This window comes from Conger conger, chromosome 7 (genome assembly GCF_963514075.1).
Source record: "Conger conger chromosome 7, fConCon1.1, whole genome shotgun sequence".
Taxonomy (NCBI): domain Eukaryota; kingdom Metazoa; phylum Chordata; class Actinopteri; order Anguilliformes; family Congridae; genus Conger; species Conger conger.
Genome location: NC_083766.1, coordinates 5,439,868 through 5,457,754, shown reverse-complemented (window position 1 = coordinate 5,457,754; position 17,887 = coordinate 5,439,868). Strand labels below are relative to the sequence as shown.

At 46.4% G+C, this 17,887-nt stretch overlaps 1 protein-coding gene across 5 annotated transcripts in view; it reads left to right on the top strand.

Moving 5' to 3' along the window:
• Nucleotides 1-666: 666 nt before the first annotated feature.
• The window catches only part of LOC133133110 (connector enhancer of kinase suppressor of ras 2-like), a 71,584-nt gene continuing 54,363 nt past the window's right edge, over nt 667-17,887 (top strand). For all 5 annotated transcript variants that reach the window (XM_061249113.1, XM_061249111.1, XM_061249112.1 and 2 more), the window contains exon 1: nt 667-1,243. In XM_061249113.1, coding sequence (XP_061105097.1) covers nt 1,180-1,243 — 64 coding nt within the window. In that variant the 5' untranslated portion in view covers nt 667-1,179. The remainder of the gene's footprint in view (nt 1,244-17,887) is intronic.

Genomic DNA, 17,887 nt, shown 5'->3' with positions numbered 1-17,887 from the left:
TTGGGACTATAATCGCCGTGGTGTGAGGTCGGCCAGTTCAGTCTCCTCTGGTGAACTATTGTATTCTCCAGCAATCTGCATAACCAAAGGAAGGGGGCGCGTCGGCTCCTCATCTCTTGCGCTGAGCTACAACCCCCAGGGTCTAACTGATTCTGAAACCAGCCATTAGGGAGAACTTCTGACCTGAAAATTCACTTTTGAGGATTCAGCCATCATTAGGCACATAGGCCTACATAGGCTCTACGCACTCTCAAAAAAGCCGAACACGGAGGCTGCTCCAAAGCAGTGACGTATTCAGCCAAATGACACATTTAGATTTTTACATAGCCTAAAATTTCTGTAATATACGTATTTGGGCGAATATAATTTTATTTCTGTACGGTTCCAACACTGGAATACGTCATTTCTGACTGCCCGTTGTGCGTACAGATTGCGTGCTTTTACTTAACATGTCTTCTTCTTCTTATTAAAAGGGAATTCAACTCCAATCCCGGGAGACACATAGAGAGAAAAATGAAAATACATTACGATATAGGCGCAGCATCAGTCGTTTTCGCTGGGCTGCGTTCTCTTGATGGAGGAGAGAGCGAGTGGAGTCAAGCTTGAGGGAGCGAACAGAGCGAGGGCGAGCGAGGGGCTGGAGCTGAGCGGGGGAATGAGGCGTGTGAGAGAGCGCGGTTGGCAAGCAGTGACAGATTGGCAACGGCACTACAGGACAAGCATGTAGCCTACAGCCGGAGGAAGGGTGTGCAGCAAGAAACAAACGCGTGTAAAAATCAATAGATAGGTTTAGTTTAGTTTGGCCTCTGAGGGAAATGTAAATGAGGTTCCAAAACAAATAAGAATAGACAAGGGGATATAAAGGAAGGAGTGAAAAACTGCCTTGAATGACAAATAATAGAGTTACCGAGGCGCACATAACAGCCAAAGACGAAGGAATGCGCAAGTTCTAGCACAGACTGATTAGGCCCGCCAAAGCGATATATTAGCGTCTCATCTCCTCTTCGGGAACAACATACCACTGAACGGTGTGAAGGATAGCCCAGCTACCAGCACCACAAGGAAAACAAAACAATTTAAAAAGAAGAAAGCTGAAGTTATAAATTATAACAGCAGGATTGGTGGCATTTGAACTGCCCATTTGCCGTTGTTACCCGGTGAAAATAACACAAACTTGCAATGGCTTTGGTAATGGAACCAGTGAGCAAATGGACCACAAGCCAAGTGGTGAACTGGATGAAAGGTAAGGATCGCAGAAATTGCGAGAACAATTGAGTTAATATATTTTGTGTCGCGAATAACACATAGCCTATTATTATAAATTGTAGAAATTGGGAACAGGTGTGTTTTTGGGATGTAGCTTATTTCGCTTTCCGTAGCCTACATCATTCAGTCTATAACGGTAATGATTCCTAATCGAGAACATATATGTATGCAGCTTGATGAAAGCGAGGTTTAGCCTACTATTACTGTATTCGCGCACAGTAAACAGTGGTTTAAGTAGCCGTAGCAAATCTAATGAATCAATTAATTTGTCAAAAATAGCGTAGCCTATACAGGAGACGTCCACGTAACACCTGAACGCATTCAATTGAATATTGAATTGAACGATTATTTCCTCCGCTGCTTTTTGCTCAGTCTAGCTGCACGGAATTGCATTGCCCTCACTCGCAGTATCTTTATACATATGCACATGTGAGCGACTATTTTTACTGACCCTGTTGTCGTTCAAAGAAGCGATCTATTAATAACGTGACCCGCGACACCGTAATTTTATTGTTTATAGCGTAAAACGTGCGATTGTTGAATATCCTCACGTGCGTTATTATGATGCAAACAGTGGAACAATAGCGCTTATGAGACAAGCTCAGGCCAATGCTAATATTTGATGGGCATCGCAACTGCGATGCCAATGGCCGTAAATCGTGTCTTGCACTCATCACGAACAAATATTGTGTCTCAATACTTGTGTGGGCTCCTTATTTTAAGAGCTATTTTACCATTGCGTGTTAAAGGATGAAGCTTTTAAATTTGGTGTCGGATTTAGCTATAGCGTGAATCAGCACTGAAGTGGGTGTTTTGTTTTTCTACTGGATGTGGTTCCAGATTTCGGATAATCCGTGTGCATATGTTCACTTTATATATTTAGATATGCTTCCTTCTCGATTAAACATTATAGCCCACGGGCAGGGGGGTGGGGGTGCAAGATGACTCAGTGTGTGGGTTAAAGCAGGAGTCAGATTCACCTGTGTGTCGAGATCCGTCTTTGGTGACATCTCCAGTGCACCTGAATTGACAAACACAGTTCTGAGAACAGATTGAAAGACAAGACACTTTATGCTTACCGATAGACAAGCACACTTTTTCGAGTACTGATGCATACACACACACACACACACGCACACACTCAAACGCACACACACACACACACACTCACATATACACAGTATGGGCTGAAACACATAGATGACCGTATGTAACATATGGTGTGAAGATGCAGGAAACAAGTGAAGTGCTACCTAAATTACAGGAGCGAGCGAATAAAGTATGTGTATGCTTGCTGTATATGTTTACATCCGTGTCTACATTTTACATGAATGGATTCTCCTCTGTTCTGTGCTATGTTGGGAGATCTATCTACACGCCTTGCTGTTGGGGTCCTGGGTGGCTTGCCTGGCAATGACCTAAATCGGCGCTGACATTCCGAGGAGAGTGAAAAAACTCTCACAGTTGCGTGCCTTGCTGTTGAGATACGGGATCATCAGAACATGCTAATGCACTGTGATGATCAGGAGACGCATTGCTTTGCTGGAGGTGATAAACTAGGCGGGCAGGAAGGTAGCAGGCCTCCGGGAGTAGGCGGGCAGTACTTCCCCTGCCCTTTTGCTTGGTGTATGTGGGTCGTTTGCGCCAACTCCATTGCACCATAGCACCTCTTAGATTTGATTTTTTCTTTGTTTTCTGTGTTGGCAGATAGTGATGCGATGTACAGTAGAACCATTTGAATTTCACTCGGTGTCATGTGGAATTCATATCTAGCGTCAACAAATATGTATCTACTTTTCTTTAGGAGATATTTGGCCCTGGGCATTTTGTAATTCTTCATGCTGTACCGAGGAGCAATTATGAGGGTCATATCTCCAAAAGTGAACATAAGTGTTGTGTCATTCTATATCTAAATGAGAGTCATCTAAGAGCACGTAAATACGTTACTACGAACATTATCTGAGAGATATGACCCATGGAACATTTTATTTGGCCATTTTTGGCACATTTAGAACTATCCGCAAACCAATGTCTGAAATTGCACCTGACTCTGCTTCAGATTTGTTGAATTTACATCCTTAATCAACTTTATGAGAAAGATTTAATTTTGGTACTCAGTGGGTATTGTTTACCTGTAAAGCCCCTATTATCTAAAATGGAGTCCAATGGCAGATACCAATATAAACACTGTGGACTATTCTATTTTTTAAACGAGGTGTTGTAATCTATTACTGCATACATCCTTGATCAATTTCAATAAAATTATCTGTTAATTGGGTCTTATTGTTTTGGTTTTACTCCAAATGCTACTTCACACATATTACAAAATAACCAATTATTCTATGGGTCATCTGACTTGGTCAGTTCAATTAACATTAAAAAAAATATATGATTAGAAATTACATTTGCAAACACATTAATTCAATAAAGGTTTGAGGTCAAAAGATGTACATTAGATGGCAGATCCGAATTTCGGCTTTTATTTCCTGGTATTTTTATCTAGATTTGTTAAACAGCTTCAACATATCCAAGGTAGAGGTGAAATATCTGACTCTGGTTTCCGGGCGGGTCTATATATGCCAAAAATGACTATTCCATGGTTCATATCTCAGCTAATATTATTAGTAATGTGTTTATCTTTACACAATGAGAAAGTTCTCCCAGATGACACTTATTTACAAATAAATTTACATTAAAAGTATTTTTACTTTTGGAGATATTACTCCTGAAATTTGGTCCCTGATGATTTTTTAGGGCCAAATATCTCCAAAACAGTAATCACTTGTGTTATCAAGAGCTTTCTTCCTTATGTTTAGTGCATACTTTTTACTTACTAGCATCTGTGGCTTCCCTGTGATTTTACTGGCTGAATCTTGACGGATTCCCTTTACCTTTGGCATTCAGATTTCCGTACCATGTGACCATATTAAAAGATAAGATACTTTCCACCAAATTCATAAACTTCCATAATGTTGACTTTATTTTCTCAGCTCCAGATTTTTTTTTACAGTGAATGTTTTTGGCTACACATATTGGTTCGAAAGCTGCAGTTGTAGATCCCACTGTAATACGGGTGCAGGGAATCCTGAGGGAGATATTTGCCTGGCCAAATTGGCCAATACCAATACCTCTTTGCTGTACATTCTTTGAGTGTTCCCTGGAGCACAGTGGCCTCAATTAATTGTGAAATGGAAGAAGTTTGGAACCACCGAACGGCCAAACTGAGTAACCGGGCAAGAAGGACCTTGGTCAAGGAGGTGAGATGGGAGAACCTGCCTGAAGGATGACGATCTCAGCAGCACTCCCATCAATTAGGCCTTTATGGTAGATGGAAGCCACTCTCGAGTTTGGAGTTTGGCAAATGGCATTTAAAGGACTCTGAGAGTATGAGGATTCTCTGGTCTGATGAGACAAAAACTTTCTGAAATTGAACTTTACCATTGTTTTGGAATTTGCTGAATGATAAATTATAATAATAAGTAATATAGCTTCATATGATTAGTATTACCGTTGGAGCATGCATTTTCACTTAATTCATGGCATCAGCTGTACGTCAAATATGTTGTGTATGTTGAAGCATAATATTATCCTATGTTATCAGTCATTATCTTACCTTATGCACTATCCAAGTTCATGAGAAGCTATCATGGGCTGACACTGATGACACCCCCTCTCCATCGTTGGCTCTATTTGACACATTAGTATGACCACGAAGAACACAGAACAAAATACGCACAATGATCTGTGGCATTGTGCCTGTCGTCTGTTCTGTGGGAAACTGTCACCGTGCATTTCCGGCGCGACCACGTTAGCGTGATCCGCTAGCGTTTCCCCATGACTGGTTTTGTGGAACAACAAAACGGCAGTGAGATCTGGAGCCCTCTAGTGCAGCATGCAGCCGGTGACGTACACTGTGCAAAGGTGAGCTTCGAGTTCACTGACAGTGCACGGGGGAACAAACCAGGAAGTGAGATTATTTGTTGGTATTTGTCCAGGTACGTTCTTAACATGTGATGAAGTTGCGGAACTGTCCTCCGTATAACACCCACATGTCCGACTGTAAGCACTAACAAACACTGCAGTGCTTAGCTTCATCTAATGTGGTTCTGCCAGAAAAGGCATCTTCTCATTGTCATTACCGTGGTGGTTTCTTTCTACAGTAATCTCTGATTATCTTTTCAATAATCAAAATAATAAATAAAAAAATCACGGAAAAAGCTGGTGTACACTACATGACCAGGTCTTCTACAGAGTAGTGTAGCCGTGAAACAGTAGTCTTTGTGACCCCTTCTATGTGGCTCTCAATAATTGAAGACATTTTAATTTTAAACGTCTGTGGACAATTCGTGCCTCATTCTGAGATGCTGAGCGTTACCAAAAAAAGGAGAAGAAGAAGAAGAAGAAGCAGTAATGACGTACTCGGCCGAGCGATGAGCTGCTCCCCTGGTGATACTACACGCCGTGTGTCAGTCCGTGTCAGTGAAGTGTGAGAGAATCGCTGAAGCCCTTGCAGCCACACTCATTCACCCCCCCCACAAACCTGAGTGCCCACTGTAGCCAGCGCAGTAATGACAGAGAGGAAGAGGAGCAGAATGGTCTCTCTCTCTCTCCCTCTCTATCTCTCTCCCTCTCTCCTCTCTCTGTGCCTCTCTCTCCCTCCCTCTTTCTCCCTCCCCCTCTCTCTTTCTCTATGTGTGTGTCTCTCTCCCTCTCTCTCCCCCTCTCTCCTCTCTCTCTGTGCCTCTCTCTCCCTCCCTCTCTCTCCGTCTCTCTTTCTCTATGTGTCTCTCTCTCCTTCCCTCTCTCTCTCTCTCTCCCTCCCTCTCTCTCTCTCTCATTCTCTCGCTCTCTCTCTCTCTCTCTCTCTCTCTCTCTCCCCCTCTGGGGGGTTTTCAGCAACAATGTGGGCACATACATACTCACGCAGTCTGCCCTGTTTCTTTGTGTGTAGCATCAGTCATATGCTGCTCTGGGTTTTCTGCACTGGCGTGTGTATGTGTGTTTGATCCTGTTCTCCTCTACACTGTGTTTAAAGGAAGGATTTAAACAAACACAATCTCCCACAAAGAGGATTTAATCCTGACGATCTAAAGTGTTCATTTAGATATATCTGTAGTGTTCTCACGAAATGCACTTGAGTTGAGTTGAACATGTGGATTTACCCGATTCAAACTTGCACTCAATGACCATTTTATTAGGTAGACCTGTACACCAGCTGGTTAATGCAAATATTTAATCTGCCAATCATGTGACTGGAAAGAAATGCATAAAAGCACGCAGCCATGGTCAAGAGGTTCAGCTGTTTTTCAGACCAAATGTCAGAATGTGGAAGAAATAACTGTGGTTGGTTTGAGCATCTCAGAAACTGCTGATCTCCTGGGATTTTCAACAGTTTCTAGAATTTGCAGAGAAAACAAAAAACTGCCAGTGAGCAGCCGTTCTGCACGCAAAAACATGTCGTTAATGAGAGAGTTCAGAGGAGAAGGGCCAGACTGGTCTAAGCTGACAGGAAGGTGACAGTAACTCAAATAACCACGCATTACAACAGTGGTGTGCAGAAGAGCATCTCTGAGCTCACAACGCGTCAAACCTCTAAGTTGATAGGCTAAAGCAGCAGAAGAAAAAAGTCTAATAAACATCTATTAACGTGACCACTGAGTGTATATTCAAAACATTAAATCTTATTTGTGAAAGCAGGCATTGTTCCCCTCGACCGGCATCTCTAAAGCAATGCACGTGTGTGCCATGAAAGTGTCCATGTTCAATATACGGTATATACTAAATGGAAGGGGCCGAGGGGCATGAAAATGGATAAAAGACAGAAGGAGAGTGACATGATAGAGATACATAAAGGAGAGATCGGAGAAATGAATGGACGAAGAGGGGAACGAGTTTCCCCGCGGGAGGGCGCAGCTTCTGATTGGCTCCTGTGCCCCTGCTCACATTGTTCTGAGTGAGCGTTAAACGCTACCTCCTCTTCAAGGGCTCGGAGCTAATGGAAGTGGAAATTTATTCCCCCCAAAGCATCTTGTCATGCCTTGAATCTGGTTGATTTAAGAGGTCTTATTAAAATTCCTGGAGTTTTTCCCTCCACAGAAAAAGGACTACGTGGAGGGGCCAGTGGCCAGAGGAGGGAGGGTTGGGTGGGGGCGTTTTCTGGGACTGCCCAAGGTGTGGAAATGCACTGCAGTGCCCAGTTGCTATTTTAATGAAGGACTATTACCTGCACACCATGCAGTTTTTGTGAACTGCTCCACTGTTATGTGTGTTAGGGATATTCTTTTCAAAGTTTACAGGTTCACGATATTCTCACTACATCCAGTGACACTATTGCATGCTTTGCTTTGTATTTGCTGCGCTATTTCTAGATTTTTGTTGAATACATTTCATCCATATCTTAAGTTTATTCAAGCCTGCTCTCTCCATAGCCTACCTTCACATTTCTTCTCTCTTTCTCTCTCTCTCTCTCTCCCTCTCTCCCTCTCTCTCTCTCTCTCTCTGTCTCTCTCTCTCTCTCTCTCTCTCTCTTCCAATCTTTATGCTCCAATGGAGTTCGTGAAAGGGAAAAGGTTTAGGTTTCGGAAAAATAACGGTTGGGCTTGGAGTGACATCATGAGAAAATCCTCTTTTCCATCACCGTTCTCTGAAAGCACAGAGCCCAACGCCACGTAAACATCGCCTGCGAACGCACAGCTCCCTACAGCCTTCTCAAACCGATACTATGTTTAGATCGCATTGGAGAAAGAAAGAAAAAAAACGGCTGTCGTGTCATGTTACAGGGAGAAACAGAGTGTAGGCGGCTGTCTCGATATCAGCCCCCGTGGAGGCGCCACACGCAAGAGGCGAGGAGGGCCGGCTCCTCCCGCCTGTTCTGGGGTTCGATCGGTGAACAGAGAGCCTCGGTCGCGGTTAGCTGACTTACGTCTTTTCCCAGAATGCCCGGGTCACAGGCTCGATCTCATCCACGCCGTGCATAGTGCCAGCTCGCCCGTCCGTCTGTCTGGCGTAAGTCCAGTGCCGCGTGTACGGGGAGTTCATTCTTTTGTGTCGGGGTTACTGTTGGTGGGTGATCGGTCGCCTATGAAATTGTAAATTGAATTTCGGATGTATTAATTCAGCGTGCATCCGTTTCCTCAGAGGCATTCGTTGTGAATTCCACAGAGATTTACACAGTTTACATTCTACACGTACAATATAGATTTTTATACAGCCGGATATTTTTTGCGGAAGCTATTTAGGTTAAGTAACTTGCTAAAGGGTACAAAGCGTTACGCCCCCCCCCCCACTCTCGTTCTGAGAACACGAGCTTTGTTACGGTACGCGACGGGTCACCGGGAGGGTGTGTTTGCTGTGTCCCAATCACAGGCCTCAACCCGGAGGGGTTCAGGTGACAGAGCGGGAGGTACGTGACCTCTGAGACTGTGACCTGTGGAGGGAGCACATTGCTGCCTGGGCCGTTAGCGTGCGTGTGCCTTTGCGCTCCTGGCCATGCCACTTGTCACTTGTCACACGTCACGTGTAGTATGTGTGTGTGTGAATTTAATCCCTGACCTCGGCCCCCCGCACGTAATCGCGCTCGGTCACACGCCACGCCGGATCTCAGTGACGGTCGCCGCGATGGCTCGTCAGCAGCTCGCACGAGCGCAAAGCGCAGTTATCCGACAGGGTCGCGTCAGAGCCGGCGCTGATTCTGCGGGCAGAACTCTCGGGAGGCAATTGAGTTTTTGTTTCTGATCACATACTGCTCAGACTAATAAAATAGATACTCTCCGCTGCCCCGGGTCAAATGTAAGGATTAAATGTGGGAGCTGAGACTCATTACGGAGGCAATGCCTACCCAAGCTGCACATTGCTTTCACATTTATCAAGCAGAAGTCTATTATATAATGCAGTAAGATGTGGCTAACCTAATGATATGGGGTCTGGATGCTGATTTTCTGCTGAGGCTTCAGCTTCTATGACTTGGACTGTGAGAGAAAGTGACGGGGGCGTACGAAAACACAGTTTACAGTGTTCTGTGCTGTCTGACACACATGCACGCACCGTCACGTGCACACACGCGCATAGAATCAGGCCTATAATCGTGCATTGGTGTTTGGGAGTGCTTGCTGCCCAGGTCATCTAGCGAGGTGGTTCCCTTTTTGGGGTGAACATATTCGGGCTTGCCTGTCGCCGGGGTGCTCCTAAGATGCTCGCCCATCGACACACATCCTGAGAAATCCCAGTGGAATATGGCAACAGGTGCCACCGTCCAGTATTGGTGCAAATGTCCAGAGGTATTCCACATATGAAATGCTCCTCCATAGACTGGCTGCATGTGTCACATGCTCCAGATGCCACTGCAGCCCTGCATATCCCTTTTGCTCTTTGGTCAGTGCTGCAGTATGTACTATAGGAGATGAGTATACGCAATCAACAACCCCAGTGAGCCTATGGATGAAATCAGAATGTTTGTAAACAGAGGTCGCTAAGATACTTCTGTGTGGCCACTCAGCCGCGGATCGAACCATACTTCAAAATAGACTGAACCAGTGCTGTGTAGAAACAGTTAGCTAGATAACTGTGCCGAAATCGTGTTGTGTTTTGGACTATAATGCCAAATGTAATCAGGCACACAGTGGATTGGGTTTTTTTCTGATTCTTAAAATGGAGGATAACCCAGATCCGTTTACAGGGTGGTCTCAATTTTGACAGGTGCTTTGACAGCTGACGCAGAGACGCCCAACATAAGTTTCAAAGTGTCAGAACCATGGGGGGGGAGGAACAAAAAATAACTTCTGATTGTGTTGCTCATATTCTTCACAAACGTTTTTAAGAGATAAGATAAGAGAGATAAGTATACAGTATACATATACAGAAACACTGGGATGATAACTTAATAAACATGAAATGCCTAAATGTTGAATCCGACTTTGGCTGTTGTGAAACATTGGTAGCATTGGTAACGTTACGGTTATACAGTTTCCAATAACACTAGCTAGCTAGGTTGCACTTGTTATTCATGTCGATGATGTTTTATTGGCATTGGCATGTTGGCTAACTAATGTTAGCTACAACGTTAGGGGGGTGCTGACAGCTAGCATTACATTAGCTAGCTAGACCACATCATATAAATCATATAAATAAAACAATTTTGTTCACTTTTCACTAATTATTGTTATATTCCTACATTGACTTGGTTAAATGGCACAGAAAACACTGCCTCCTACTCATATTCCTCAACGGCATTAGAGCCCTTATACACCCGGAAGTAGTTCTTTGTTGTTGTGATGTCACAATGATTTAATCTGTACATATCCCACAATGCATATCAGCTGGAGCAGGTGTATACATATGCAAGACAGCAACTGCCCAGGGTCTCCTGCTAATGTGTGATGCAGGAATGGTTACTGTGCAAGTTAGAATGAGACTACATAATGCAGATAAAAACAGTTGTGTGTGTAGTTTTGAGATAATGGTGATTGAGATGGTGACCATTTCTTCCCCAAAATGAAAAACAGGTGTTGTTTTTCTCTCTACATAATCACCTCATCACCACAATTAGCTTGCCAAATGATGTATTTTAAAAGCATTTATTTCTGAGTCGTCGTAATTAATGACAGTTGTCGATCTAATCCAGGCTGCAGAATTTACCTTTTTTTTTTGAAGTACAGCATTAAAGACCAATTTTACATTTTAACATGTCTCCAAAAGTAAAGTGAGGTCTTTAGTCAAAGGACATGACAGTGGGGATTCTTATTAATATATATATATATATATATATATTTTTTTTTTCACAAACTAAATATCTGTTGTGTGAATCTGTACATCAGCTGAAACACCAAGAGCCTGTGATTCTCAACCCCTTTCTCTCCCTCTTCCTCCTCCTCCTCTTTCCCTCCCTCCCTCCCTGACCCTCCTGCGACTCGCATCATCCCTCCGGTCTTCGCACTCTTTCCTTTCTTCCTCCGTTTCTCTGCGAGCTCGGCCCTGCCTCCGAGTGGGCTCTCTGTCCGGCGAAAATTCCTGTAGAAATGTTTCAATATGCTGCCCGTGGGAGGAAGCGGTGTGAGTCAGCCGCGCGGCGCGTCGTGCCGCCAGGCAGCAGGTCCGCAGCACAGGCGAAACTCGAGCGCAGACACAGACACAGACACAGACACAGACACACAGACCCAATGCAGCATCGCCATAAAAACTTAACAGCCCAAATCAGAGACGCGACTGATCAGATGCAGTCCAGCGAAGATGGACTGGACACACCGTCCGTCACAGACATGTAGCGCATTAGAGACGCGAGGAGAACGTTACTGTAACCTGTTCTGAAAATTGGTTTAGTTATTTAAAATATCTTCGATGTACAGCCTTTCTGATAATTGTACTGTAAGTTGTACTCACAGTGCTGTTCTGGTCTTTTTGTATGAAACATGGTAGGTGTTGGGGCGGCCTGTAGCGTAGTGGTTAAGGTACATGACTGGTACAAGGAGGTCGGCGGTTTGATCCCCGGTGTGGCCACAATAAGATCCGCACAGCCGTTGGGCCCTTGAGCAAGGCCCTTAACTCTGCATTGCTCCAGGGGAGGATTATCTCCTGCTTAGTCTAATCAACTGTAAGTCGCTTCGGGAAAAAAATGACAAGTAATGTAATAATGTAATAATGTATCTGCCTGGGTGTGGAGTCCCAAAAGGAGTCCCTGTGACTCAATGGGAGTCTGGAGGCGAAACATTTGTGTTTGGGAGTGTTTGCTGCCCAGGTCTTTTAGCTAGCTGGTTCCCTTTTGGGGGGATGAACGTATTTACATTACATTACATTACTGGCATTTGGCAGACGCTCTTATCCAGAGCGATGTACAGTTGATTAGACTAAGCAGGAGACAATCCACCCCTGGAGCAATGCAGGGTTAAGGGCCTTGCTCAAGGGCCCAACGGCTGTGCGGATTTTATTGTGGCTACACCAGGATTAGAACCACCGACCTTGCGGGTCCCAGTCATTTACCTTAAACACTATGCTACAGGCCTGCCCCTGGGCTCACCTGTTTCTCTTGAGCACATAGGTGGCTTTACTGTCCAAGAGAGACCGTGGAAGAGAGAGAGAGCGAGAGAGAGAACTGGGAGTGAGAAAAGCCTGCTGCGGGGTTGTGAATACGTCTCGCGGATGTGCCTCACGGCCGAGGCGCCGTGTGTTGGCGGTGAGAGGAACGCGCCGGCAGGGAAAAGCCACGCCGCAGGAGGAGAGAGGACCGGAGCGCCGGCAGGAAAGGCCGGGAGAACGCGGAGGAAGAGCGTGGGCGCGTTGGGCAGGTCGATCGCATCGATCATTAACAGAGTCGTCTCTACGATGTATTAATCAAGTCACTCACTGCGGTGGTATCGCTGTTATCTAACGCTGCTCGCCGCTCCTCCGGTGTAAATGTCACGGACTCACAGGGCCAGAGCGGTACTCGGTGCTGACTTCCTCTTTCGGGTACCGTGACCCCTCCGGGTGAACTGACACTGGTGTGGAGTCGTTTACAGGGCCAGGGGCCAGATGTACCGACAGTGGTGTGGAACAGTTTGAATGGCCACATGAGCAGGTATTTGGAGGCAGAGGGGATTCCTGGGTGAGGAATCGGGTATACTGAACAGGCTGTATGTTTCCTCTGAATCATTGTCTGGGGTCGCATGCACACATACTGCTGTTGTTTATTGTCCTAGGCCAAGTGCACACATACTGGTGTGGGATATGTAATGAAAACAGGTTGCGATCAATTATGAGTTAAAAGGAAAGTTACCGCTCACCGCCTCTGTCAATGGTTAGTCAGCCTTTATCTTAAAGAATAAACCATAACATATCTTAAAAGTTAACATTCACACTAATAAATCATGCTGTGATTCATCTGATTTCAATTAATGGAGCATTTTGGAGTCAACTCCCAACTCCTGCTAGGACAACAGTATATCGCCATCTAAGGGAACGCAATGGTTTATTCCCATGCTTTTGTAAGTTATGGCCACGGCATTCTGAGCTTGTAGCCACGCGTTACTAAGTTGTGGCCACAGCGTACTGATCTCATTCCCGTACGTTACTAAGTTGTGGCCACAGCGTGCTGATCTCATTCCTGTACGTTACTAAGTTGTGGCTACAGCGTGCTGATCTCATTCCCGTACGTTACTAAGTTGTGGCCACAGCGTGCTGATCTCATTCCCGTACGTTACTAAGTTGTGGCCACAGCGTGCTGATCTCATTCCCGTACGTTACTAAGTTGTGGCCACAGCGTGCTGATCTCATTCCCGTACGTTACTAAGTTGTGGCCACAGCATGCTGATCTCATTCCCGTACGTTACTAAGTTGTGGCCAAAGCGTGCTGATCTCATTCCTGTACGTTACTAAGTTGTGGCCACAGCGTGCTGATCTCATTCCTGTACGTTACTAAGTTGTGGCCACAGCGTGCTGATCTCATTCCTGTACATTACTAAGTTGTGGCCACAGCGTGCTGATCTCATTCCTGTACGTTACTAAGTTGTGGCCACAGCGTGCTGATCTCATTCCCGTACGTTACTAAGTTGTGGCCACAGCGTGCTGATCTCATTCCTGTACGTTACTAAGTTGTGGCCACAGCATGCTGATCTCATTCCTGTACATTACTAAGTTGTGGCCACAGCGTGCTGATCTCATTCCTGTACGTTACTAAGTTGTGGCTACAGCGTGCTGATCTCATTCCCGTACGTTACTAAGTTGTGGCCACAGCGTGCTGATCTCATTCCTGTACGTTACTAAGTTGTGGCCACAGCGTGCTGATCTCATTCCTGTACGTTACTAAGTTGTGGCCACAGCGTGCTGATCTCATTCCCGTACGTTACTAAGTTGTGGCCACAGCGTGCTGATCTCATTCCCGTACGTTACTAAGTTGTGGCCACAGCGTGCTGATCTCATTCCCGTACGTTACTAAGTTGTGGCCACAGCGTGCTGATCTCATTCCCGTACGTTACTAAGTTGTGGCCACAGCGTGCTGATCTCATTCCTGTACGTTACTAAGTTGTGGCCACAGCGTGCTGATCTCATTCCCGTACGTTACTAAGTCGGCTCCTTCAGCAGCTCTGTCAGGCCAGTGTGATTCGCAGCTTTAGCTGTAGCCTCCGACACCTCCTGTTGTTGATTGTGCTGCAGGCTGTGGTGGGCTTGCTGCTGTCGCGATTTCCGCATCTGGGCTAGCTGCTGAGCCGTCTACGCTAGCGGATAAGTTTCCGTCTTCGGAGACTCGTCTATCCCGAGTCTTGGCACCGAAACGTCACACCACGACACACCCCTGAGACGATAGACGAGCTGGAGACAGGGATATATCGAAAGTCCAGATCGCACCGGCGTTGTGTTACATTTTCACAGGATCGGGGAGGAGCGAGAGAGCAAGAGAGCATGTAGCACATAGCTTGTAAACAAACCGTCTTCTCCCTCACTGGATTGGGGTAAAAATGTGGGGCATAGTGCGGTGTAGTGGTTAAGGTACATGACGGGGACCCGCAAGGTCGGTGGTTCGATCCCCGGTGTGGCCACAATAAGATCTGCACAGCCCTTGAGCAAGGCCCTTAACTCTGCATTGCTCCAGGGGAGGACTGTCTTCCTGCTTAGTCTAATCAACTGTCCGTCAGCCAACATTCCAATAATGTAATGTAATGTAATGTGCACACATACTGGTCTTGGATATAGTATTGGGTCATGTGCACACATACTGTTGTAGAATATAGCCTTGGGTCAGATGCACAGATGTTGCTATTGAACAGTTCCCCGGGTCAGAGCCCAGGCTGACTTCTGTGAAGAGGGGTGTGAGGTTGAGAGGATCAGAATTAGGGGGTGGAGTCAGAGGGAGACTGGGACCTGCGATCTGGGAGAGTGTCTGGATTAAACGGGAGGCAGCCAAGGGTGGAGGATTAACTGGGTCGACCGGGGGGCTTTCACAACCATTTTGCCTCAAGGAGTCACCATGTGGAAGCGCAGCTCTGAAGCCACGCACACACGCTCACACGCACGTGCACCCGCACACACACACACACACACACACACGCACACACACACATGCACACACACACACACACATGCACACACACACACACGCACACACACACACACACACACACACGCACACACACACATGCACACACACACACACGCACACACACACATGCACACACACACACACGCGCTCACACGCACGTGCACCCGCACACACACACACACCCGCACACACACACACACACGCACACACACACACACGCACACACACACATGCACACACACACACACGCACACGCGCTCACACGCACGTGCACCCGCACACACACACACACACACACACGCACACACACACACATGCACACACACACACACGCACACACACACACACACACACACACACGCACACACACACATGCACACACACACACACGCACACACACACACACGCACACACACACATGCACACACACACACACGCACACGCGCTCACACGCACGTGCACCCGCACACGCACACGCACACACACACACACACGCACACACATGCACACATGCACACACACACACACACACACACACAGACACACATGCACATACACACACACACGCACACACACACACGCACGCACACAGACACACATGCACACATGCACCCGCACACGCACACACACACACGCACGCACACAGACACACATGCACACATGCACACACACACACACGCATACAGACACACATGCACATACACACACACACGCACACACACACACGCACGCACACAGACACACATGCACACATGCACACACACACACACACACACACGCACACAGACACACATGCACATACACACACACACGCACACACACACACGCACGCACACAGACACACATGCACACATGCACCCGCACACGCACACACACACACGCACGCACACAGACACACGCACACAGACACACATGCACATACACACACACACGCACACACACACACGCACGCACATACACACACACGCACACACATGCACACACACACACACACCCGCACACACACCCTGAAACACATAGACAAATGTATACACACAAATGCGCACAATGGTGCTGATTTTAAAGATGAATAGTGTTTATCTGGAGAGGGGAGCTGATTGAGAGAGAAAGCCCCACTCCTCCTTCTCACCCACCCAGTTCGGAGATCGTAATCCCTCTTTTATACTTCTGTGTTGGGGGTCCGGTTCGGGGCTGCAGGGGCACAATGCCTATTCCGGGAAGCTGCAGTGTGGGAATTCATGCCTCTTACACAGGTATGCGCTGGTTGCTCAGCTCATCCCCTCTGCATAAAGGGGAGGGCTGTCCCGGCTATCATTTTGCTCAGGAGCAAATGCTTAATTCCAGTGAATTTGTAGGGCATTCCCAAGATATCCTGGCAATATCCCAGGGGCACTAAGTCTGGGGCTTTTTAAAGGCTGGATTTATAACAGCAGGACTAAGTGGTGGTTTGTAATTGGAAAAAGCTCCACTGCATTGCATTATGACAATACTCTGCGTGGAGGGCTTATACACACATCTGCATGACACCAGTCAGGTATTATGCTTGATTTGTGTAACGGTCAATGAAAATGTTTATTGGCTCATTAATAGCTCTTATTTTTTCCTCCTGCCTGGTTCTGTATGACAGGATGTAAGAACTACCCTGGCTATGTGCTTGGACAGGCAAGGTCGGCAGTTCGAATCCCAGTATAGCCACACTAAGATCCGCACAGCCGTTGGGCCCTTGAGCAAGGCACTTAACCCTGCATTGCTCCAGGGGAGGATTGTCTCCTGATTAGTCTAATCAACTGTACGTCGCTCTGGATAAGAGCGTCTGCCAGATGCCATTAATGTAATGTAAATCGTAGTAGCCCTGATTGTGGTGAATTTGTGTCACTGTAGCCAGATTCACTAGCAATTCTAGGAGTCACACCCGATTAGATCCAACCAGACCCACCGCTAGTGACTGCAACGTCTATAACACCATCTCACATTGGGTCTGGATGGGGCAAATATACACACACAGACACACATCAGCGCACACACACGTGCAAAGGCACATGCACACACAATCCTGCAAGCAAATGCACCAGCACATAATAAAAACAGTCACCTGCTCACATACAAACACGCAAAGCATACACTGACACACACATTTTGATACCTTTCTTTACCTTTATTTAACATTCTGTATACTCCCCTTGTCCGAAGGGTCGGAAATGACCCGCCTTCACGAAACCCCTAAGATAAAGCAGCATAATTGAATTTCCATTTTTCAAATCTGTTTTGCATGAAGAAACAAAATCACAAAATTTTAACCCTTAACACAACACAAGGGTTAAGTACAACAATGGCAGCGTTCAGTGCGACACCGAATGATCAGCAGAGGAGAGACATGCTAGTTTCCCCTGTGAATGTAGACGGGTCCCTGTACCCAGGACACTTGTGACCTGGTCAGCAGTAATGTTCTCTGAAACTGTAACAGTCTGAGTGTCAGCTCGTATCCACTCCAGAGTAACGCCTGTCCAAACACAGCAGTCGTTTAGGTCAGGCCAATGTGGCCAGACCTCAGAGTCAGCAAGTACATTTTGCCGTTGGGTTTCCTCCTGAAGCACAGAAAACCTGGGCTCGACTCGC